Here is a 25405-nt window from a genome sequence, read left to right as displayed (position 1 = left end):
TGGTCACACAGGTGACATCAGTGACACAAGTGAGCCAGGTGACACAGGTGACACAGGTGATGTCAGATGGAGATGCTCTCCTGCACGCAGGTGGTCACACAGGTGTCACAGGTGTCACAGGTGTCACAGGTGTCACAGGTGTCACAGGTGTCACAGGTGGCCCAGGTGGCCCAGGTGACATCAGATGGAGATGCTCTCCTGCACGCAGGTGGTCACACAGGTGGCCCAGGTGGCCCAGGTGGCCCAGGTGCCATCAGATGGAGATGCTCTCCTGCACGCAGCTGGGCTCCAGGTAGGGGTAGGGCAGGGCCAGCTCGGCGTTCCGGGCCCGGATCCGCTCCGAGATCGCGGCCAGGCGCGCCCGGAACGCGGCCAGGAGGCGCCGAGGGCCCGGCCCGGCCAGCAGGTCCTGGCAGCGGGACCCCAGGGGACGCTGGGGACACCAGAGGGACATTGGGGACATCAGAGGGGACACTGGGGACATCACAACCCCCCTCCATGTCCCAGGAGGCGTCGAGGGCCCGGCCCGGCCAGCAGGTCCTGGCAGCGCGACCCCAGGGGACGCTGGGGACACCGAAGGGACATTGGGGACACCAGAGGGACATCAGAGGGGACATCCCCCAATCCCCCTGCTGTCCCCACTGTCCTCTCTGTCCCCAACCCCTCCAATCCCCCTCAATCCTCCAATGTCCCCACTGTCCCCAATGTCCCCAATCCCCCCTCTGTCCCCGCTGTCCCCAATCACCCCAACACCCCCACTGTCCCCAATCCCTCCGCTGTCCCTGCTGTCCCCAACCCCTACTCTGTCCCCACTGTCCCCTCTGTCCCCCAATGTCCCCAATGTCCCCAACCCCTCCACTGTCCCCACTGTCCCCGCTGTCCCCAACCCCCCAATGTCCCCACTGTCCCCAGTCCCCCCTCTGTCTCCAATCCCCCCAGTGTCCCCACTGTCCCCTCACCGGCGGGCCGCCCTCGTAGCTGACCACGCTGAGCAGGGCCAGCAGGGCCCCGGTGTCCCCACTGTCCCCAATGTCCCCAGTGTCCCCGCTGTCCCCTCTGTCCCCAGTGTCCCCAGTGTCCCCTCACCGGCGGGCCGCCCTCGTAGCTGACCACACTCAGCAGGGCCAGCAGGGCCCCAATGTCCCCAATGTCCCCAATGTCCCCAATGTCCCCAATGTCCCCAACTCCCCCGCTGTCCCCTCTGACCCCAACCCCCCGGCTGTCCCCTCTGTCCCCAGTGTCCCCTCACCGGCGGGCCGCCCTCGTAGCTGACCACCCTGAGCAGGGCCAGCAGGGCCCGGCTGTCCCCAATGTCCCCAATGTCCCCAACCCCCCCGCTGTCCCCAGTGTCCCCACACTGTCCCCAGTGTCCCCTCACCGGGGGGCTGCCCTCGTAGCTGACCACGCTGAGCAGGGCCAGCAGGGCCCCAATGTCCCCACTGTCCCCAATGCCCCCAATCCCCCCAGTGTCCCCACACTGTCCCCAGTGTCCCCTCACCGGCGGGCCGCCCTCGTAGCTGACCACGCTGAGCAGGGCCAGCAGGGCCCCGGTGTCCCCAATGTCCCCAACCCCCCCGCTGTCCCCAGTGTCCCCACACTGTCCCCAGTGTCCCCTCACCGGGGGGCTGCCCTCGTAGCTGACCACGCTGAGCAGGGCCAGCAGGGCCCCAATGTCCCCACTGTCCCCAATGCCCCCAATCCCCCCAGTGTCCCCACACTGTCCCCAGTGTCCCCTCACCGGCGGGCCGCCCTCGTAGCTGACCACGCTGAGCAGGGCCAGCAGGGCCCCGGTGTCCCCAATGTCCCCAGTGTCCCCAATGTCCCCAGTGTCCCCAATCCCCCCAGTGTCCCCAGTGTCCCCAGTGTCCCCTCACCGGCGGGCCGCCCTCGTAGCTGACCACGCTGAGCAGGGCCAGCAGGGCCCCAATGTCCCCAATGTCCCCAATCCCCCCTCTGTCCCCTCTGTCCCCAACCCCCCCGCTGTCCCCAGTGTCCCCACACTGTCCCCAGTGTCCCCTCACCGGCGGGCCGCCCTCGTAGCTGACCACGCTGAGCAGGGCCAGCAGGGCCCCGGTGTCCCCAATGTCCCCAGTGTCCCCAATGTCCCCAGTGTCCCCAATCCCCCCAGTGTCCCCAGTGTCCCCAGTGTCCCCTCACCGGCGGGCCGCCCTCGTAGCTGACCACGCTGAGCAGGGCCAGCAGGGCCCCAATGTCCCCAATGTCCCCAATCCCCCCTCTGTCCCCTCTGTCCCCAACCCCCCCGCTGTCCCCAGTGTCCCCACACTGTCCCCAGTGTCCCCTCACCGGCGGGCCGCCCTCGTAGCTGACCACGCTGAGCAGGGCCAGCAGGGCCCCGGTGGCCTCCGGGGACGGCAGCGTGGCCACCAGCAGCTCCTCGCTGGCCTCGGCCGCGCTGGCGGGCGGGGGGCGCTGCAGCGAGCCCGGCGTGTTGGGCATCCAGGCCGCGTAGTCGTACTGGGGAGGGGACAGCGGCGTCACCTGGGGACACCTGGGACACCTGGGGATACCTGGGACACCTGGTGTCCCCGGAGTTCCCAGGTGTCCCCAATGTCCCCAGTGTCTCCCTCCCCCAGGTGTCCCCAGTGTCCCCAGGCGTCTCACTCCCCCCGGTGTCCCAGGTGTCCCCAGTGTCCCCAGGTGTCTCCCTCCCCCCAGTGTCCCAGGTGTCCCCAGTGTCCCCAGGTGTCCCCAGTGTCTCCCTCCCCACCATGTCCCAGGTGTCCCCAATGTCCCCAGTGTCTCCCCCCCCCGGTGTCCCAGGTGTCCCAGGTGTCCCCGGAGTCCCCAGGTGTCCCCAGGTGTCCCCAGTGTCTCCCTCCCTGCGGTGTCCGAGGTGTCCCCAGGGGTCCCAGGTGTCCCCAGTGTCTCCCTGCCCCAGGTGTCCCCAGTGTCCCCAGTGTCTCCCTCCCCCCAGTGTCCCAGGTGTCCCAGGTGTCCCCAGGTGTCCCCAGTGTCTCCCTCCCTATCATGTCCCAGGTGTCCCCAATGTCCCCAGTGTCTCCCTCCCCCCGGTATCCCAGGTGTCCCAGGTGTGCCAGGTGTCCCCCTCCCCCCCAAGTGTCCCCAGTGTCTCCCTCCCCCCCAGGTGTCCCCAATGTCCCCAATGTCCCCAGTGTCTCCCTCCCCCCGGTGTCACAAGTGTCCCCAGTGTCCCCAATGTCCCAAATATCCCCAATGTCCCCAGTGTCTCCCTTCCCCCAGTGTCCCCAATGTCCCCAATGTCCCCAATGTCCCCAGTGTCCCCAGTGTCCCAGGTATCCCCAGGTGTTCCCAGTGTCCCCAATGTCCCCAGGTGTCTCCCTCCCCCTGGTGTCCGAGGTGTCCCCAGGTGTCCCCAATGTCCCCAGTGTCTCCCTCTCCCACAGGTGTCCCAGATGTCCCCAATGTCCCCAGGTGTCCCCAATGTCCCCAATGTCCCCAGGTGTCTCCCTTCCTCCAGTATCCCCAATGTCCCCAATGTCCCCAGGTGTCCCCAGTGTCTCCCTCCCCCCAATGTCCCCAATGTCCCCCCGGTGTCCCCAGTGTCCCCAATGTCCCCAGGTGTCTCCCTCCCCCCGGTGTCCCAGGTGTCCCCAATGTCCCCAGTGTCTCCCCTCCCCCAGGTGTCCCTGGTGTCCCAGGTGTCCCCAGGTGTCCCCAGTGTCTCCCTCCCCAAGGTGTCCCCAGGTGTCCCCAGTGTCCCCAATGTCCCCAGTGTCTCCCTCCCTCCAGTGTCCCAGGTGTCACCAGTGTCCCCAATGTCCCCAGTGTCTCCCTCCCCACCATGTCCCAGGTGTCCCCAATGTCCCCAGTGTCTCCCTCCCCCCAGTGTCCCAGGTGTGCCAGGTGTCCCAGGTGTCTCCCTCCCCCATGTGTCCCCAGGTGTCCCAGGTGTCCCCAGTGTCCCCAATGTCCCCAGTGTCTCCCTCCCCCCCCGGGGTGTCCCAGGTGTCCCCAGGTGTCTCCCTCCCCCCGGTGTCCCCAGTGTCCCCAGGTATCCCCAGTGTCTCCCTCCCCACCATGTCCCAGGTGTCCCTAATGTCCCCAGTGTCTCCCTCCTCCCGGTGTCCCAGGTGTGCCAGGTGTCCCCAGGTGTCTCCCTCCCCCCAGTGTCCCAGGTGTCCCAGGTGTCCCAGGTGTCCCAGGTGTCCCCAATGTCCCCAATGTCTCCCTCCCCCCCAGCTGTCCCAGGTGTTCCAGGTGTCCCAGGTGTCCCCAATGTCCCCAGTGTCTCCCCTCCCCCCCGGTGTCCCAGGTGTCCCCAGGTGTCCCCAATGTCCCCAGTGTCTCCCCTCCCCCCCGGTGTCCCAGGTGTCCCAGGTGTCCCCAGGTGTCCCCAGGTGTCCCCAATGTCCCCAGTGTCTCCCCTCCCCCCCGGTGTCCCAGGTGTCCCAGGTGTCCCCAGGTGTCCCAGGTGTCCCCAATGTCCCCAGTGTCTCCCCTCCCCCCCGGTGTCCCAGGTGTCCCAGGTGTCCCCAGGTGTCCCAGGTGTCCCCAATGTCCCCAGTGTCTCCCCTCCCCCCCGGTGTCCCAGGTGTCCCAGGTGTCCCCAGGTGTCCCAGGTGTCCCCAAAGTCCCCAGTGTCTCCCCTCCCCCACAATGTCCCCCAGGTGTCCCAGGTGTCCCCAGGTGTCCCCAGGTGTCTCCCTCCCCACGATGTCCCAGGTGTCCCCAATGTCCCCAGTGTCTCCCCTCCCCCCCGGTGTCCCCGGTGTCCCAGGTGTCCCCAGGTGCCACCTGGCCGCTGTTGACGGCCGCGTGCCGGGCGGAGCAGCAGAAGATGATCATGGTCAGGAACTTGACCAGCTCGGGGCGGCCGCAGAGCTTGGACGGGAACCCTGGGGACAGAGGGGACACTGAGGGGACACTGAGGGGACATCGGGGGGATTGGGGACACGGGGGACATCGGGGACACTGGGGACATTGGGGACATCTGGGAGGGATTGGGGGCATTGGGGACATTGGGGACATCTGGGAGGGATTGGGGACATTGGGGACATTGAGGGGACACTGGTGACATTGGGGACATATTGGGGACACTGGGGACATTGGGGGATTGGGGACATTGGGGGATTGGGGACATTGGGGGGATTGGGGGCAGTGGGGACATTGGGGACATCTGGGAGGGATTGGGGACATTGGGGACATTGGGGACACTGGGGACATTGGGGACATTGGGGACATTGAGGGGACACTGGTGACATTGGGGACATATTGGGGACACTGGGGACATTGGGGGATTGGGGACATTGGGGGATTGGGGACATCTGGGAGGGATTGGGGACATTGGGGACATTGGGGACACTGGGGACACTGGGGACATTGGGAGGGACTGGGGACATTGAGGGGACATTGGGGACATCAGGGGGATTGGGGACATTGGGGACATTGAGGGGACATTGGGGGGTATTGGGGGATTGGGGACATTGTGGAGACTGGGGACATTGGGGACCAGGGGACAGCAGGGGACATTGGGGGCATATTGGGGACATTGGGGACACTGGGGACATTGGGGGATTGGGGACCAGGGGACAGCAGGGGACATCGGGGACATTGAGGACATTGGGGGTTTGGGGACATTGGGAGGGACTGGGGACATCGAGGGGACATTGAGGACATTGGGGACACTGAGGGGACATTGGGCGGGGATTGTGGACTTTGAAGGGACATTTCAGGGACACAGGGGATGTCACTCAGCAGGGGGGTGGCACCCACCAGGTGACGTCACCCACCACAATGACATCACCCCCCACGGTGATGTCACCCCCCCTCATGGGGACAACACCCACCACGGGCCACGCCCACCATGTCACCACCCAGGTCCTGGACATGGACATGAGTGGGGCCACGCCATGGCTTGACCATCACCATCACCATGACTGACCATGACCTGACCACAACACAACCATGACCATGTCCATGAGCATGACTGACCATGACTTGACCATGACTTGACCATGACTTGACCATGACCATGACCATGCCATGATCGTGCCATGACTTGACCATGACCATGACCATGACCATGACCATGCCATGACCATGCCATGACCATGCCATGACCATGCCATGACCATGCCATGACCATGACCATGCCATGACCATGACCATGACCATGCCATGATCGTGCCATGACCATGACCATGACCATGACCATGACCATGACCATGCCATGACCATGCCATGACCATGCCATGACCATGACCATGCCATGACCATGACCATGCCATGACCATGCCCTGACCATGACCATGACCATGCCATGACCATGACTTGACCATGACCATGACCATGCCATGACCAAGACCTGACCATGACCATGCCATGACCATGACCATGACCATGACTCGACTTGACCATGACCATGCCATGACCATGACCATGACCACGGTATAACCACGACCATGACCATGACCATGTTGACCATGTCCATGAGCATGACTGACCATGACTTGACCATGCCATGACATGACCATGACCACGATACAACCATGACCATGACCATGACCTGACCATGACCATGCCATGACCATGACTGACCATGACCATGCCATGACCATGCCATGACCATGACTGACCATGCCATGACCATGACTGACCATGCCATGACCACGATATAACCACGACCATGACCATGACCATGTTGACCATGACACGACCATGACTTGACCATGACCATGACCATGACCATGACCATGTCATGACCACGACATAACCACGACACAGCCATGACCATGACCATGACCACGACCATGCCATGACCATGACTTGACCATGACCACGACCACGATACAACCATGACCATGACCATGACCCTGTCCATGCCATGCCATGACCATGACCATGACCATGACCACGACCACGTCCATGCCATGACCATGCCATGACCATGACCATGACCACGACCACATCCACGTCCACGCCCATCACCCACCACCGCCACGTCCCCGTGTCCCCCCGGCTGTCCCTGTCACCCCCTCGGCTGTCCCCTACCGCTCTTCTCGTTGCCGAGGACGCCGTAGGTGAAGATCTCGCCCACCCACTCCTGCAGCTCCTCATCCTCGGCCACCTCGGCGTCCTCGGGCGTAGAAGAGCGCCACGATGCCCTCCACGTAGCTGGGACACCGCAGGGACACCGGTGACGTTCGGGGACACCGGTGACACGCGGGCACACCGGTGACACACCCGTGCCAGCCCACCCCGTGTCCTGTCCCCGTGTCCCCTCCATGGCTGATGTCCCATCCCCGTGGCCCCGCTCCTGTTGGTCACCTTCCCTGGGGTCCTGTCCCCATCGTCACTGTCCCCACCCTCATCAGTTCCAGCCCCGTGTCCCTGCTGTCCCTGTCCCCATTGTCCCCACTGTCCCCACCATTCCCACCTCATGTCCCCATTGTCCCCATTGTCCCCATTGTCCCCATTATGTCCACCCCACTGTCCCCACCACTGCCACCTCCATGTCCCCACGGTCCCCATCTCCATGTCCCCACTGTCCCCATTGTCCCCATCCAATTGTCCCCATCATTCCCACTCCATTGTCCCCACTGTCCCCCACGGTCCCCATCTCCATGTCCCCATTGTCCCCATTGTCCCCATCATCTCCACCCCACTGTCCCCATTGTCCCCATCCGATTGTCCCCATCATTCCCACTCCATTGTCCCCATTGTCCCCACTGTCCCCATTGTCCCCATCAGTCCCACCCCATTGTCCCCACCGCTGTCATCCCCGTGACCCCGCCATGGCTGATGTCCCATCCCCGTGGCCCTGCTCCCGTTGTCACCTCCCTGGGGTCCTTGTCCCCATCGTCACTGTCCCGCTGTCCCCACCCTCATCGTTCCCAGCCCTGTGTCCCTGCTGTCCCTGTCCCGTTGTCCCCATCTCATTGTCCCCACTGCCGCCATCTCCATGTCCCCATCATTCCCACCACTGCCACCTCCCTGTCCCCATTGTCCCCATCCTACTGTCCCCACTGTCCCCATCCCATTGTCCCCTTTGTCCCCACCATTCCCACAGAATTGTCCCCATTGTCCCCATCTCCATGTCCCCATTGTCTCCATTGTCCCCGCCCCATTGTCCCCAACATCCCCATCTCCATGTCCCCACTGTCCCCACTGTCTCCATTGTCCCCATTGTCCCCATTGTCCCCACTGCTGCCACCTTCCTGTCCTCACTGTCCCCATCTCCATGTCCCCATTGTCCCCATCCCATCATCCCCATTGTCCCCATCATTCCCACCACTGCCACCTCCCTGTCCCCATTGTCCCCATCCCATTGTCCCCTTTGTCCCCACCATTCCCACCGAATTGTCCCCATTGTCCCCACCACTGCCACCTCCATGTCCCCACTGTCCCCACCTCCATGTCCCCATTGTCCCCATTGTCCCCATTGTCCCCACCTTCCTGTCCCCACTGTCCCCATCTCCATGTACCCACTGTCCCTATCTCCATGTCCCCATCATCCCCACGGCTGCCACCTTCCTGTCCCCACTGTCCCCATCTCCATGTCCCCATTGTCCCCACTGCTGCCACCTCCCTATCCTCACTGTCCCCAACTCCGTGTCCCCATCATTCCCACCTCTGCCACCTCCCTGTCCCCACTGTCCCCATCCCATTGTCCCCACTGTCCCCACCACTGCCACCTCCCTGTCCCCATTGTCCCAAACCCATTGTCCCCACTGTCCCCATCTCCATGTCCCCATCGTCCCCACAGCTGCCACCTCCCTGTCCCCACTGTCCCCATCCCATTGTCCCCACTGTCCCCTCGCTGTCCCCTCCGTGTCCCCTCGCTGTCCCCTCCGTGTCCCCTCGCTGTCCCCTCGCTGTCCCCCACCTGTGGATGGCCCCCCAGATGTCCAGCGCGTCGTCCCTGTAGTGGTACCCGGGGATGTCCCCAACGCCGCGCGCGGCCACGTCGTCGGGGACACAGAGCTCGCCGAACGTCAGCGCCGCCGTGCCCCGGGCCACCAGCGCCAGCGTCCCCTCCCGGCCCACCGAGGTGGCCTGGGGACAGCGACACCCCTCAGTGTCCCCTCCCGGCCCACCGAGGTGGCCTGGGGACAGCGACACCCCTCAGTGCCACCCCTCAGTGCCACCCCTCAGTGTCCCCTGCGTCCCCTCCCGGCCCACCGAGGTGGCCTGGGGACAGCGCCACCCCTCAGTGTCACCCCTCAGTGTCCCCTCCCGGACAGCGCCACCCCTCAGTGCCACCCCTCAGTGTCACCCCTCAGTGTCCCCTCCCGGACAGTGCCACCCCTCAGTGTCACCCCTCAGTGCCACCCCTCAGTGTCCCCTCCTGGCCCACCGAGGTGGCCTGGGGACAGCGACACCCCTCAGTGCCACCCCTCAGTGCCACCCCTCAGTGCCACCCCTCAGTGTCCCCTCCCGGCCCACCGAGGTGGCCTGGGGACAGCGTCACCCCTCAGTGCCACCCCTCAGTGTCACCCCTCAGTGCCACCCCTCAGTGTCCCCTCCTGGACAGTGCCACCCCTCAGTGCCACCCTCAGTGCCACCCCTCAGTGTCCCCTCCTGGACAGTGCCACCCCTCAGTGCCACCCCTCAGTGTCCCCTGTGTCCCACTGTCATGGCCTGGGGACAGTGTCACACAGGTGACCCAGATGACACAGGTGACAAAGGTGACCCAGGTGACACACAGGTGGCCCAGGTGACACACAGGTGGCACACAGGTGACCCAGATGACACACAGGTGACCCAGGTGACCCAGGTGGCACACAGGTGACCCAGGTGACCCAGGTGACCCAGGTGACCCAGATGACACACAGGTGACACACAGGTGGCCCAGGTGGCCCAGGTGACCCAGGTGACCCAGGTGACACACAGGTGACACACAGGTGACCCCGTGTGCCCTCACCTGGTCGATGATGCCGCCGGGGCTCAGCAGCGTCTCCCGCGCCAGGATGTTGATGTGGAAGGTGAAACGCAGGTGGGGGAGGAGCAGCTGGGGACAGCGGGGACAGCGGGGACATTGGGGACATTGGGGACAGCGGGGGACATTGGGGACATTGGGGACAGCAGGGACATTGGGGACATTGGGGACAGCGGGGGACAGCGGGGACAGCGGGGACAGTGGGGACATTGGGGACAGCGGGGACATTGGGGACAGCGGGGGGACATTGGGGACAGCGGGGGGACATTGGGGACAGCGGGGACATTGGGGACATTGGGGACAGCGGGGGGACAGCGGGGACATTGGGGACAGCGGGGGGACATTGGGGACATTGGGGACAGCGGGGACAGCGGGGACAGTGGGGACAGCGGGGACATTGGGGACATTGGGGACATTGGGGACAGCGGGGGGACATTGGGAACATTGGGGACAGCGGGGACAGCGGGGACAGTGGGGACAGCGGGGACAGCGGGGACAGCGGGGACAGCGGGGGGACAGCGGGGGACAGCGGGGGACATTGGGGACAGTGGGGACATTGGGGGGACATTGGGGGGACATTGGGGACATTGGGGACATCGAGGACATTGGGGACAGCGGGGACATTGGGGACAGCGGGGACATTGGGGACAGCGGGGGACATTGGGGACATTGGGGACAGTGGGGGGACATTGGGGACATTGGGGGGCAGTGGGGACAGCGGGGACAGTGGGGACATTGGGGGGACATTGGGGACATTGGGGACATCAGGGACATTGGGGACACTGGGGACAGCGGGGACAGCAGGGGACAGCAAGCGCATTGGGGACAGAGGGGACACTGGGGACAGTGGGGACATCAGGGCGGATATTTTGGGTGGATTTGGGGTATTTGAGGCATTTCTTTGGGGTCAGGATTTGGGATTTTGGGACGGGGATTTTGGGGTGCAGTTTCTGGGGTGGGGGTGCATTTCCGGGGTACCTGGTGCACGGGGTGGGCGGCGGGCAGGTGAAGGTTTTGGGGTCAGGGTTGGGGATTTTGGGACGGGGATTTTGGGGTGCAGTTTTTGGGGTCAGGATTTTGGGACGGAGATTTTGGGGTGCAGTTTTTGGGGTCAGGGTGCACTTTTTGGGGTACCTGGTGCACGGGGTGGGCAGCAGGCAGGTGAAGGTTTTGGGGCAGGTTTTGGGGTCAGGGTTGGGGATTTTGGGACGGGGATTTTGGGGTGCAGTTTCTGGGGTTTGGGTGCATATTTTGGGGTGGAGGTGCAGTTTTGGGGTACCTGGTGCACGGGGTGGGCGGCGGGCAGGTGAAGGTTTTGGGGTCAGGGTTGGGGATTTTGGGACGGGGATTTTGGGGCGCGTTTTTTGGGGTGGGGGTGCATTTCCGGGGTACCTGGTGCACGGGGTGGGCGGCGGGCAGGTGAAGGCTTTGGGGCAGGTTTTGGGGTCAGGGTTGGGATTTTGGGACGGGGATTTTGGGGTGCAGTTTTTGGGGTTTGGGTGCATTTTTTGGGGTACCTGGCGCACGGGGTGGGCGGCGGGCAGGTGAAGGTTTTGGGGTCAGGCTTGGGGATTTTGGGACGGGGATTTTGGGGTGCAGTTTTTGGGGTCAGGATTTTGGGACGGAGATTTTGGGGTGCAGTTTTTGGGGTCAGGGTGCACTTTTTGGGGTACCTGGTGCACGGGGTGGGCAGCAGGCAGGTGAAGGTTTTGGGGCAGGTTTTGGGGTCAGGGTTGGGGATTTTGGGACGGGGATTTTGGGGTGCAGTTTCTGGGGTGGGGGTGCATTTTTTGGGGTTTGGGTGCATATTTTGGGGTGGAGGTGCGGTTTTGGGGTACCTGGTGCACGGGGTGGGCAGCGGGCAGGTGAAAGCTTTGGGGTCAGGGATGGGGATTTTGGGATGGGGATTTTGGGGTGCATTTTTTGGGGTTTGGGTGCACATTTCGGGGTACCTGGTGCACGGGGTGGGCGGCGGGCAGGTGAAGGTTTTGGGGTCAGGGATGGGGATTTTGGGGTGCAGTTTTTGGGGTGGGGGTGCACTTTTTGGGGTGGGGGTGCATTTCCGGGGTACCTGGTGCACGGGGTGGGCGGCGGGCAGGCGCTGGGTGGCCACGGCGAAGGCCTCGGCCAGGAAGTGGCCGTGCAGCAGGTGTGTCACCATCTCGTGCAGCACGAAGTGCGCGCCCCGCACCCACAGCTTGGCCAGCGCCCAGCCCCCGCCCCCCGGGACGAAGATCGGGGACCCCGGCCCGGGGCGCTGCGACAGCTGCGGGGACACAGGGGGGACATTGGGGACACAGGGGGATATTGGGGACACAGGGGGGACATTGGGGACATTGGGGACACAGGGGGGACACAGGGGACATTGGGGACATCGGGGACATTGGGGACACAGGAGACACTGGGGACATTGGGGACATCGGGGACATTGGGGACATTGGGGACATCGGGGACACAGGGGGATATTGGGGACATTGGGGACATCAGGGGGACATTGGGGACACAGGGGGATATTGGGGACATCAGGGGGACATCGGGGACACAGGGGGATATTGGGGACATCAGGGGGACATTGGGGACATTGGGGACATTGGGGACATCAGGGGGACATTGGGGACACACAGAGGGTATTTAGGGACACCGAGGGACCCCAAAGGGACACCTGGGGACACCTGGGGACACCGAGGGACCCCAAAGGGACACAGGGGACACCGAGGGACCCCAAAGGGACACAGGGGACCCCTGGGGACACGGGCGGTACCTGGATGGCCACGGGCAGCAGGCGGCCGCGGGGGTCGAGCCAGAGCAGGCACAGGGGGGCGGCCACGAACTGGGGGCGGCCCCCGAGGGAGCCCGTGGGGAGCCCCTCCAGCAGCGCGTAGTCGGCCAGGAACAGGCGCCCGGCCTGCGCCCCGAAACACCCGGGGAGGGCACGGAAAGGGGAACCCCAAAAACGGAGTGAGGGCACGGAAAGGGGAACCCCGAAAACGGGAACCCGGAGTGAGGGCACGGAAAGGGGAACCCCAAAAACGGAGTGAGGGCACGGAAATGGGAACCCCAAAAACAGAGTGAGGGCACGGAAAGGGGAACCCCAAAAACGGAGTGAGGGCACGGAAATGGGAACCCCAAAAACCCCAGAGTGAGGGCACGGAAAGGGGAACCCCAAAAACAGAGTGAGGGCACGGAAAGGGGAACCCCAAAAACACCCGGGGAGGGCACGGAAAGGGGAACCCCAAAAACCCCGGAGTGAGGGCACGGAAAGGGGAACCCCAAAAACCCCAGAGTGAGGGCACGGAAAGGGGAACCCCAAAAACACCCGGGAGAGGGCACGGAAAGGGGAACCCCAAAAACACCGGGGGAGGGCACGGAAATGGGAACCCCAAAAACGGAGTGAGGGCACGGAAATGGGAACCCCAAAAACACCCGGGGGAGGGCACGGAAAGGGGAACCCCAAAAACCCCAGAGTGAGGGCACGGAAATGGGAACCCCAAAAACCGGGGTGAGGGCACGGAAATGGGAACCACAAAAACGAGAGTGAGGGCACGGAAATGGGAACCCCAAAAACCCCGGAGTGAGGGCACGGAAAGGGGAACCCCGAAAACCCTGGGGTGAGGGCATGGAAATGGGAACCCCAAAAACCCCGGAGTGAGGGCACGGAAAGGGGAACCCCGAAAACCCTGGGGTGAGGGCACGGAAATGGGAACCCCAAAAACCCCGGAGTGAGGGCACGGAAAGGGGAACCCCGAAAACCCTGGGGTGAGGGCACGGAAAGGGGAACCCCAAAAACACCCGGGAGAGGGCACGGAAATGGGAACCCCAAAAACCGGGGTGAGGGCACGGAAAGGGGAACCCCAAAAACAGAGTGAGGGCACGGAAATGGGAACCCCAAAAACCCCGGGGTGAGGGCACGGAAAGGGGAACCCCAAAAACGGGAGAGAGGGCACGGAAATGGGAACCCCAAAAACGGAGGGAGGGCACGGAAAGGGGAACCCCAAAAACGGAGTGAGGGCATGGAAATGGGAACCCCAAAAACGGAGGGAGGGCACGGAAAGGGGAACCCCAAAAACGGAGTGAGGGCATGGAAATGGGAACCCCAAAAACGGAGGGAGGGCACGGAAAGGGGAACCCCGAAAACCCCGGAGAGAGGGCACGGAAATGGGAACCCCAAAAATGGGAACCCAGAGTGAGGGCACGGAAAGGGGAACCCCGAAAACAGAGTGAGGGCACAGAAAGGGGAACCCCAAAACCGGAGTGAGGGCACGGAAATGGGAACCCCAAAAACGGGAGTGAGGGCACGGAAATGGGAACCCCGAAATAACCCCAAAAATGGGAACCCCGAAATGGGAACCCCGAAAATGGGAACCCCGAAATGGGAACTCTGAAATGAGAACCCCAAAAATGGGAACCCTGAAATGACCCCGAAATTGGGGACACCGAAATAACCCCGAAACGGGAACCCCAAAAATGAGGGCACGGAAATTGGGGACATCGAAATAACCCCAAAAATGGGAACCCCAAAATAGGAACCCCAAAATTGGGAACCCTGAAAATGGGAACCCTAAAATTGGGAACACCAAAATGAGGGCACGGAAATGGGAACCCCAAAAATGGAGACACCAAAATAACCCCAAAAACGGGAACCCCAAAATGAGGGCACGGAAATGGGAACCCCGAAATAACCCCAAAAACGGGAACCCCGAAAATGGGAACCCTGAAATTGGGGACACCAAAATAACCCCAAAACGGGAACCCCAAAATGGGAACCCCAAAAATGGGAACCCCGAAATGAGAACCCCAAAAATGGGAACCCCGAAATGACCCCGAAATGAAGACCCCGAAATGAAGACCCCGAAATGGGAACTCTGAAATGGGAACCCCAAAAATGGGAACCCCGAAATGACCCCGAAATGGGGAACACCAAAATAACCCCAAAAATGGGAACCCCGAAAATGAGAGCACAGAGATGGGAACCCCAAAATTGGAGCATCAAAATAACCCCAAAAACGGGAACCCCGAAATTGGGAACCCCAAAATTGGGACCCCCAAAATAGGAATCCCGAAATGAAGGCACAGAAATGAGAACCCCAAAAATGGGAAATGAAGGGACAGAAATGGGAACCCCAAAATTTGGGACATCAAAATAACCCCAAAAATGGGAACCCCAAAAATGGGAACAATAAAATAACCCCAAAACCAGGAACCCCAAAACCGGGAACCCCAAAATTTGGAACAATAAAATAACCCCGAAATCGGGAACCCCGAAAATGAGGGCACAGAAATGGAAACCCCAAAATTGGGGACACCAAAAATGGGAACCCCAAAAACGGGAACCCCAAAAATGGGAAACCCAAATTTGGGAACCCCAAAATTTGGAACACCAACAACGGGAACCCCAAAAATGGGGACATCAAAATTGGAAACCCCCTGGTAACCCCAAAACCGGGAACCACAAAAACCCCTCGGTCCCAGGGGGTATTTTGGGGTGGTTTTGGGGTTTTGATGATTTTGGGGTTTTTTGGGGTGGTTTTTAGGGTTTTTGGGGTGGTTTTTAGGGTTTTTGGGGTATTTTGGGATGGTTTTGGGGTTTTGATGATTTTGGGGTGGTTTTGGGGTGGTTTTTAGGGTTTTTGGGGTATTTTGGGGTGGTTTTGGGGTTTTGATGATTTTGGGGTGGTTTTTAGGGTTTTTGGGGTGGTTTTTAGGGTTTTTGGGGTATTTCGGGGTGGTTTTTGGGGTCCCTCACCTCCATCTCCGGCTGCAGGGATGTCCCTGGGCCCAGCAGGGCCTCGCTGAGCGGGAGGTTGGGGGGATTTGGGGTTTTTGGGGTGGTTTTGGGGTTTTGATGACTTTGGGGTATTTTGGGGTGGTTTTGAGGTATTTAGGGGTATTTTGGGGTGTTTTTTAGGGTTTTTGGGGTTGTTGGTGTCCCTCACCTCCATCTCCCGCTGCAGGGAGGTGCCCGGGCCCAGGCTCGGGGCCACCAGGGCCTCGCTGAGCGGGAGGTTGGGGGGATTTGGGGTGGTTTTGGGGTTTTGATGATTTTGGGGTATTTTTGGGGTATTTTTAGGGTTGTTGGTGTCGCTCACCTCCATCTCCCGCTGCAGGGATGTCCCCGGGCCCAGGCTCGGGGCCACCACGGCCTCGCTGAGCGGGAGGTTGGGCGGATTTGGGGTGGTTTTGGGGTGGTTTTTGGGGTGGTTTTGGGGTGGTTTTGGGGTTTTGATGACTTTGGGGTGTTTTTTAGGGTTTTTGGGGTGGTTTTGGTGTCCCTCACCTCCATCTCCCGCTGCAGGGAGGTGCCCGGGCCCAGGCTCGGGGCCACCAGGGCCTCGCTGAGCGGGAGGTTGGGGGGATTTGGGGTGGTTTTGGGGTTTTGATGATTTTGGGGTATTTTTGGGGTATTTTTAGGGTTGTTGGTGTCGCTCACCTCCATCTCCCGCTGCAGGGATGTCCCCGGGCCCAGGCTCGGGGCCACCACGGCCTCGCTGAGCGGGAGGTTGGGCGGATTTGGGGTGGTTTTGGGGTGGTTTTTGGGGTGGTTTTGGGGTGGTTTTGGGGTTTTGATGACTTTGGGGTGTTTTTTAGGGTTTTTGGGGTGGTTTTGGTGTCCCTCACCTCCATCTCCCGCTGCAGGGAGGTGCCCGGGCCCAGGCTCGGGGCCACCAGGGCCTCGCTGAGCGGGAGGTTGGGGGGATTTGGGGTGGTTTTGGGGTTTTGATGATTTTGGGGTATTTTTGGGGTATTTTTAGGGTTGTTGGTGTCGCTCACCTCCATCTCCCGCTGCAGGGATGTCCCCGGGCCCAGGCTCGGGGCCACCACGGCCTCGCTGAGCGGGAGGTTGGGCGGATTTGGGGTGGTTTTGGGGTGGTTTTTGGGGTGGTTTTGGGGTGGTTTTGGGGTTTTGATGACTTTGGGGTGTTTTTTAGGGTTTTTGGGGTGGTTTTGGTGTCCCTCACCTCCATCTCCCGCTGCAGGGATGTCCCCGGGCCCAGGCTCGGGGCCACCACGGCCTCGCTGAGCGGGAGGTTGGGGGGATTTGGGGTGGTTTTGGGGTGGTTTTTGGGGTGGTTTTGGGGTGGTTTTGGGGTTTTGATGACTTTGGGGTGTTTTTGGGGTGGTTTTTAGGGTTGTTGGTGTCGCTCACCTCCATCTCCCGCTGCAGGGACGTCCCCGGGCCCAGGCTCGGGGCCACCAGGGCCTCGCTGAGCGGGAGGTTGGGCGGCAGGCGGCGGCAGCGGCGCAGCAGGACGGGGTTCACCCCGCTCAGGAACTGCTCCCCGAAAAACGCGTCCTCCTGCCAGTGCCGCACCACGTACTCTGGGGACAGCGGGGACACCTCGGGGACAGCCCGGGGACAGCCCGGGGACACCTCGGGGACAGCCCGGGGACAGCTCGGGGACAGCCCGGGGACAGCTCGGGGACACCTCGGGGACAGCGGGGACACCTCGGGGACAGCTCGGGGACAGCTCGGGGACAGCTCGGGGACACCTCGGGGACAGCGGGGACACCTCGGGGACAGCTCGGGGACAGCTCAGGGGACAGCGGGGACAGCTCAGGGGACAGCGGGGACAGCTTGGGGACAGCTCGGGGACGGCTCGGGGACACCTTGGGGACAGCTTGAGGAAACCTGGGGACAGCAGAGGACACCCTGGGGACACCTTGGGAACACCTCGGGGACACCTTGCTGACAGCTTGGGGACATTTTGGGGAAATTTCGGACACTCAGGGGACATGGGGACATTGGGACACCTCGGGGACACCTGGGGACACCTTGGGGAGATCTGGAGACACCTGAGGACACCTTGGGAACACCTGAGGACATTGGGGACACGTTGGGGACACCAGGGGACACCTGGGGACTTCTGGGGACACCTTGGAACACCTCAGGGACACCTTGGGGACATTGAGGACACCTTGGGGACACCTCCAGTATGTCTGGGGACCCCTTGGGGACACTTGGAGACACCTTGGGGACACTGGGGACACCTGGGGGGCACCCACCGCTGATGGGGGTCCCGGGACCCTCGAGCGCCGCCCGAACGTCCCCGAGGCTGCGCCAGGAACCCCCGGAACGGAGCCCCCGGAGCCGGATCCGGATCTGCCTGGGGACAGCGGGGGGACAGGGGGACAGTGAGGGGACAGGGGGACAGCGGGGGGACACGGGGACAGTGAGGGGACAGGGGGACAGTGAGGGGACAGGGGGACAGTGAGGGGACAGGGGGGGACACGGGGACAGCGGGGACAGTCAGGGGACAGTGGGGACAGCGAGGGGACATTGGGGACAGCGAAGGGACAGGGGGACAGTGAGGGGACAGGGGGGACACGGGGACAGTGGGGGGACAGTGGGGGGACAGTGGGGGGACAGTGGGGACATGGGGACACTCAGGGGACAGGGGGACAGTGGGGACATGGGGACACTCAGGGGACAGGGGGACAGTGGGGACATGGGGACAGCGGGGACACGGGGACCCTCAGGGGACAGTGGGGACAGTGAGGGGACAGCGGGGACATGGGGACACAGGGACAGCGGGGTCATGGGGACACTCAGGGGACAGTGGGGACACTGGGGACAGTGGGGGGACACTGGGGGACAGTCAGGGGACATTGGAGACATTGGGGACATTGGGGACACCCAAGGACAAAGAGATGGGTGGGGTTGGCTGGGACCCTCGGGGAGCCTCAATGACCCCCCTGACCCCCCGATCCCCCGGTGACCCCCCCTGACCCCCCTGACCCCCCCTGACCCCCCGGTGACCCCCGGTGACCCCGGGCGCTGTCACTGACGCGGCGGCGGCGCGCGCGGCCAGCTGGGCGCGGTGCCCCAGGGGGAAGCTCAGGGTGGGCGACAGCTCGGGGGGCGGGGCCTGTGACGTCATCGACGGCCCCTCTGACGTCATCGACCGCCCTTCTGACGTCATCGTCTGCTCGCGTGATGCCGTCGTCGACTCCTGTGACGTCATCGTCTGCCCCTCTGATGTCATCACCGGGGACGCGGGCGGTGACGTCATGGCCGGGGGCGTGTCGGGTGGGCGTGGCCAAGGGCACAGGGACGGGGGCAGCGCCCGGAGACACCAGGGCCAGCCCGGGGCGTAGGGAGCCCACCTGGACAGAGTGACCCCAGAGTGACCCCTGAGTGACCCCAGAGCCCACCTGGACAGAGTGACCCCAGAGTGACCCCAGAGTGACCCCAGAGTGACCCCTGAGTGACCATGAGTGACCCCAGAGTGACCATGAGTGACCCCAGAGTGACCAGAGTGACCCCAGAGTGACCAGAGCCCACCTGGACAGAGTGACCCCAGAGTGACCCCAGAGTGACCATGAGTGACACCAGTGACCACCAGTGACCACCAGTCCCCCCCAATCCCCTCCCAGTCCCCCCCAGTCCCTCCCAGTCCCTCCCAGTCCCTCCCAGTATAACCCAGTTCCCCCCCAGTCCCCCCCAGTCCCCCCCAGTCCCTCCCAGTCCCCCCCAGTCCCCCCCAATCCCCTCCCAGTCCCCCCCAGTCCCTCCCAGTCCCTCCCAGTCCCCCCCAGTCCCTCCCAGTCCCCCCCAGTCCCCCCCAGTCCCTCCCAGTCCCTCCCAGTCCCTCCCAGTCCCCCCCCAGTCCCTCCCAGTCCCCCCCAGCCCCTCCCAGTCCCCCCCAGTCCATCCCAGTCCCCCCCAATCCCTCCCAGTCCCCCCCAACCCCTCCCAGTCCCTCCCAGTCGCTCCCAGTCCCTCCCAGTTCCCCCCCAATCCCCTCCCAGTCCCTCCCAGTCCCCCCCAGTCCCTCCCAGTCCCCCCCAGTCCCTCCCAGTCCCCCCCCAGTCCCTCCCAGTCCCCCCCAGTCCCTCCCAACCCTCTCCCAGTCCCTCCCAGTTCCCCCCCAGTCGCTCCCAGTCCCTCCCAGTCCCTCCCAGTCCCTCCCAGTCCCTCCCAGTCCGCACTGGAAGCTCTCCCGCCGCTCTCTCCGCTCCTTCTGGCGCTGCTGCAGCAGCTGCGGCACCCGGGCGGCGTCACGGGGGGTGCGGGCTGGGGACAGCGAGGGGACAGCGAGGGGACATCGAGGGGACATCGAGGGGACATCGAGGGGACATCGAGGGGACATCGAGGGGACAGCAATGGGGACAGCAACGGGGACAGTGGGGACAGCGGGGGGACATCGAGGGGACAGCAACGGGGACAGCAACGGGGACATCGAGGGGACATCGAGGGGACAGTGGGGACAGCAATGGGGACAGCGGGGACAGCAATGGGGACATCGAGGGGACAGCAACGGGGACAGTGGGGACATCGAGGGGACATCGAGGGGACAGTGGGGGGACAGCAATGGGGACATCGAGGGGACAGCAATGGGGACATAGAGGGGGCAGTGGGGACAGTGGGGACAGTGGGGACAGCAACGGGGACAGCAATGGGGACAGTGGGGACAGCAATGGGGACAGTGGGGACATCGGGGGACAGTGGGGGGACATTGAGGGGACAGCAATGGGGACATCGTTGGGGACAGTGGAGACAGCAGGGACATCATTGGGGACACTGGAGGGATTGGGGGGTTTGGGGACATTGGGGACATCGTTGGGGACATTTGGGGACATTGTGGGGATTTGGGACGTTTGGGACACCTTGGGGACATTGGGGACAGTGGGGGGGATTGGGGACCTTGGGGACATCAGTGGGGACATTAATGGGGACATTGTGAAGGAACCTGATGTCCCCAATCCCCAATGTCCTCATTGTCCCCAATGTCCCCAATCCCACAATGTCCCCCCAATGTCCCCCCGTGTCCCCAAAGTCCCCACTGTCCCCATCCCCCCAATGTCCCCAATGTCCCCAAAGTCCCCAATGCCCCCAACCCCCCAATGTCCCAAATGTCCCCCCAATGTCTCCAGTATCCCCAATGTCCCCAATGTCCCCAAAGTCCCCAATGTCCCCAACCCCCCAATCCCCCCCCGTCCCCCCCTGTCCCCCCCCTGTCCCCGTACCTGTCCCCTCGTACAGCTCCAGGTCGCCGCTCTCCAGCCAGCGGTGGCAGGGGAAGGTGGCCGTGGGGACGTCCCCAGCGGTGTCCCCAAGGTCCCCCACGGTGTCCGTGACGTCCCTGACGTCCCCATCGGTGTCGCCGGTGTCCCCAGGGCTGTCCCCAGGGAGGGGCCCGGTGACGGTGACGCTGGCGCAGAACCAGCGGTCGGGGACGAGGGACAGCAGCGGCTCCTTGTGCAGGCGCAGGGACAGCAGTGTCCCCAAGGGCCGCGGGGACGTCACCTCCAGCCACAGCGTCTGGGCAGGGACACCTGGGTCACACCTGTGTCACCTGTGTCACCTGTGTGTCACCTGTCACACCTGTCCTGTCACACCTGTGCCACCCAGAGTGTCTGTGACAGGCACAGCAGTGTCCCCAAGGGCCGCGGGGACGTCACCTCCAGCCACAGCGTCTGGGCAGGGACACCTGGGTCACCTGTGTGTCACCTGTGTGTCACCTGTGTCACCTGTGTCACCTGTTCTGTGTCACCTGTGTCACCTGTGTGTCACCTGTCACACCTGTCCTGTCACACCTGTGCCACCCAGAGTGTCTGTGACAGGGACAGCAGTGTCCATCTGGGACAGGGACACCTGGGTCACACCTGTCACACCTGTCCTGTATGACCTGTGTCACCTGTGTCACCTGTGTGTCACCTGTGTCACCTGTGTGTCACCTGTGCCACCCAGAGTGTCTGTGACAGGCACAGCAGTGTCCCCAAGGGCCGCGGGGACGTCACCTCCAGCCACAGCGTCTGGGACAGGGACACCTGGGTCACCTGTGTGTCACCTGTGTGTCACCTGTGTGTCACCTGTCACACCTGTCCTGTCACACCTGTGCCACCCAGAGTGTCTGTGACAGGCACAGCCGTGTCCCCAAGGGCTGCGGGGACGTCACCTCCAGCCACAGCATCTGGGCAGGGACACCTGGGTCACCTGTGTGTCACCTGTGTCACCTGTGTCACCTGTGTCACCTGTGCCACCCAGAGTGTCTGTGACAGGCACAGCAGTGTCCCCAAGGGCTGCGGGGACGTCACCTCCAGCCACAGCATCTGGGCAGGGACACCTGGGTCACCTGTGTGTCACCTGTGTCACCTGTGTCACCTGTGTCACCTGTGCCACCCAGAGTGTCTGTGACAGGCACAGCAGTGTCCCCAAGGGCTGCGGGGACGTCACCTCCAGGCACAGTGTCTGGGCAGGGACACCTGGGTCACACCTGGGTCACACCTGTCACACCTGTCCTGTCACACCTGTCCTGTCACACCTGTCACACCTGTCACACCTGTCCTGTCACACCTGTGTCACCTCTACCCAGGCAGTCTGGGGACAGCAACACCTGTGTCACACTGTCCCCCCCAGTCCCCCCCAGTCCCCTCCCAGTATACCCCAGTCCCTCCCAGTTCCATCCCAGTCTATCCCAGTCTATCCCAGTCCCTCCCAGTGCCCCCAGTGCCACTCACGGAGCCGGGCCGCAGCCGGTGCCGGGGCCAGCCCAGGTGCCAGCCCGGTGCCACCCCCGCTGTCCCCACCAGGCTCAGGGTGACGCTGCCCAGGGTGCCCCCCCCCCCACTGCTCCCCCGTGCGGACCCCCAGCCGGTACCGCGCCCCTCCCCCACCCCCCCCGGGCACCGCCCCTCCCCCACCGGGCACCGCCCCTCCCCCTCCCCCACCGGGCACCGCCCCTCCCCCACCGGGCACCGCCCCCGCCCCTCCCCCACCCCCCCCGGGCACCGCCTGGGACGCCAGGGTCAAACTGGGGTCAGGGGTCACCCAGGGGTCACTCAGGGGTCACCCAGGGGTCACTCAGGGGTCACTCAGGGTCACTCAGGGGTCACTCGGGGTCACTCGGGGTCACTCGGGGGTCACCCAGGGGTCACCCAGGGGTCACCCAGGGGGTCTTTGGGAGTCCCCGAGGGGTCTCAGGGGGTTCTGGGGGGGTCTCTGAGGTTTTTGGGGGGTCCCTGGTGATTTGGGGGTCCCTTGGGGGGATCTCTGAGGTTTTTAGGGGGTCCCTGGGGGGGTCTCTGAGGTTTTTGGGGGTCCCTGGGGGGGTCTCTGGGGATTTGGGGGGTCCCTGGGGGGGTCTCTGAGGTTTTGGGGGGGTTTTGGGGTCCCCTGGGGGTTCCCTGGGGACTTTGGGGGGTCCTTGGGGGGTTTTGGGGGGTCCCTGGGTGGTTTTGGGGGTCCCTGGGGGGGTTGGGGGTTTTGGGGGTCCCTGGGGGGTCCCTGGGGGGTTTTGGGGGGGTCCTTGGGGGGTCCTTGGGGGGTTTTGGGGGGGTCCCTGGGTGGTTTTGGGGGTCCCTGGGGGGGTTGGGGGTTTTGGGGGTCCCTGGGGGGTCCCTGGGGGGTTTTGGGGGGTCCTTAGGGGGTCCTTGGGGGGTTTTGGGGGGTCTCTGGGGGTCCCCGGGAGTTTTGGGGGGGTCCCTGGGGGTCTCCCGAGCCTGGGGGGGTCCTGGGGGGGTCCCTGGGGGTCCCGGGGGGTCCCTCGGCGTTCCGCAGTCCCTCGGGCGCTGCCGCTCCCAGTGCTCCCAGTGCTCCCAGTGCTCCCAGTGCTCCCAGTGCCGCCCAGTTCCCGCCCACTCCGTCCCAGTTCCATCCCAGCCCCTCCCAGTGATCCCAGTTCCCGCCCAGTTCCTCCCAGTTCCGCCCAGTTCCTCCCAGTTCCCGCCCAGATTCCTCACCGTTCTGCCCCAGTTCCCTCCCAGTTCCCTCCCAGTTCCCTCCCATTCCATCCCAGTCCATCCCAGTTCCCTCCCAGTCCCTCCCAGTCCCTCCCAGTCCCTCCCAGTCCATCCCAGTGCTCCCAGTCCGGCCGGTCAGGGCACTCCCGGCCCCAGGAATGTCCCAGTTCCCTCCCAGTCCCTCCCAGTTCCATCCCAGTTTCACCCACTGCTCCCAGTCTGACCAGTTCCAGCCCTGCCGGCCTCAGCCACCCCCGCACCAGTCACGCCCCAGTTCACCCCAGTATATCCCAGTTCATCCCAGTATATCCCAGTTCACCCCAGTTCCATCCCAGTTCACCCCAGTTCCATCCCAGTTCACCCCAGTTCCATCCCAGCTCACCCCAGTATATCCCAGTTCACCCCAGTTCCATCCCAGCTCACCCCAGTTCCATCCCAGTTCATCCCAGTATATCCCAGTTCACCCCAGTTCCATCCCAGTTCACCCCAGTTCCATCCCAGTTCACCCCAGTATATCCCAGTTCACCCCAGTATATCCCAGTTCACCCCAGTTCCATCCCAGTTCACCCCATATCCCAGTTCACCCCAGTTCCATCCCAGTTCACCCCAGTTCCATCCCAGTTCACCCCAGTTCCATCCCAGTTAACCCCAGTATATCCCAGTTGCGACACTGGGACTGCCCCCTACCCCAGTTCCATCCCAGTCCATCCCAGTCCATCCCAGTCCATCCCAGTCCCTCCCAGTCCCTCCCAGTCCCTCCCAGTCCATCCCAGTTCCTCCCAGTTCCATCCCAGTCCCTCCCAGTCCCCCCCAGTCCATCCCAGTTAACCCCAGTTCCATCCCAGTTCCTTCCCTGGGTGTGTCCCACCTCTGCCCAGTACAGACCAGTACAGCCCAGTAACGGCTCCCAGTACAGACCAGTACAGCCCAGTAACAGCTCCCAGTACAGACCAGTACAGCCCAGTAACGGCTCCCAGTACAGACCAGTACAGCCCAGTAACAGCTCCCAGTACAGACCAGTACAGCCCAGTAACGGCTCCCAGTACAGACCAGTACAGACCAGTACAGCCCAGTAACGGCTCCCAGTACAGACCAGTACAGACCAGTACCAGCTCCTAATACATATTAATATTCCCAGTACAGACCAGTACAGCCCAGTAACAGCTCCCAGTACAGACCAGTACAGACCAGTACAGCCCAGTAACGGCTCCCAGTACAGACCAGTAACAGCTCCTAATACATATTAATATTCCCAGTACAGACCAGTACAGCCCAGTAACGGCTCCCAGTACAGACCAGTACAGACCAGTAACAGTTCCTAATACATATTAATATTCCCAGTACAGACCAGTACAGCCCAGTAACGGCTCCCAGTACAGACCAGTAACAGTTCCTAATACATATTAATATTCCCAGTACAGACCAGTACAGACCAGTAACGGCTCCCAGTACAGACCAGTACAGACCAGTAACAGTTCCTAATACATATTAATATTCCCAGTACAGACCAGTACAGACCAGTAACAGCTCCTAATAGATATTAATATTCCCAGTACAGACCAGTACAGCCCAGTAGCAGCTCCCAGTACAGACCAGTACAGCCCAGTAGCAGCTCCCAGTATGGAGCATAACAGCTCGGGGTCCAGGTAGAGGCAGGGCTGCTTTGGGGTGAATTTGGGATATTTTGGGGTGGTTTTTGGGGTGATTTGGGGATATTTTTGGGTTTGTTTTGGGATATTTCTGGGGTGTATTTGGGGTGGTTTCGGGGTGTATTTCAGGGCGGTTTTTTGGCAGTTTTGGGGATATTTCACGGGGGGTTTTGAGGTATTTTGGGCTATTTTTGGG

At 62.9% G+C, this 25405-nt stretch overlaps 1 protein-coding gene and 1 long non-coding RNA gene across 2 annotated transcripts; both read right to left on the bottom strand.

The window, feature by feature from the left end:
* Positions 1-205: 205 nt before the first annotated feature.
* Positions 206-19928, bottom strand: LOC132322908 (polyunsaturated fatty acid lipoxygenase ALOX15B-like). The gene is given in 13 exon segments (XM_059837654.1): positions 206-433; positions 2305-2475; positions 4738-4838; positions 6994-7081; positions 7083-7116; positions 8828-8997; positions 9866-9952; positions 11952-12146; positions 12642-12785; positions 17025-17197; positions 17882-17982; positions 18665-18982; positions 19808-19928. Coding segments are annotated over 12 exon segments (1668 nt in total). The 5' UTR covers positions 18889-18982; positions 19808-19928; the 3' UTR covers positions 206-253.
* A 4738-nt stretch (positions 19929-24666) lies between these two features.
* Positions 24667-25204, bottom strand: LOC132322907 (uncharacterized). Its single transcript, XR_009485194.1, has 2 exons — positions 24980-25204; positions 24667-24927 (listed from the first exon to the last, which is right to left on the bottom strand). It is a non-coding gene; the product is annotated as an uncharacterized LOC132322907 (long non-coding RNA).
* Positions 25205-25405: the final 201 nt, after the last annotated feature.

The sequence above is a fragment of the Haemorhous mexicanus genome, unplaced genomic scaffold (genome assembly GCF_027477595.1).
Source record: "Haemorhous mexicanus isolate bHaeMex1 unplaced genomic scaffold, bHaeMex1.pri scaffold_199_ctg1, whole genome shotgun sequence".
Taxonomy (NCBI): Eukaryota; Metazoa; Chordata; class Aves; order Passeriformes; family Fringillidae; genus Haemorhous; species Haemorhous mexicanus.
This window is presented reverse-complemented; position numbering and strand designations above follow the sequence as displayed.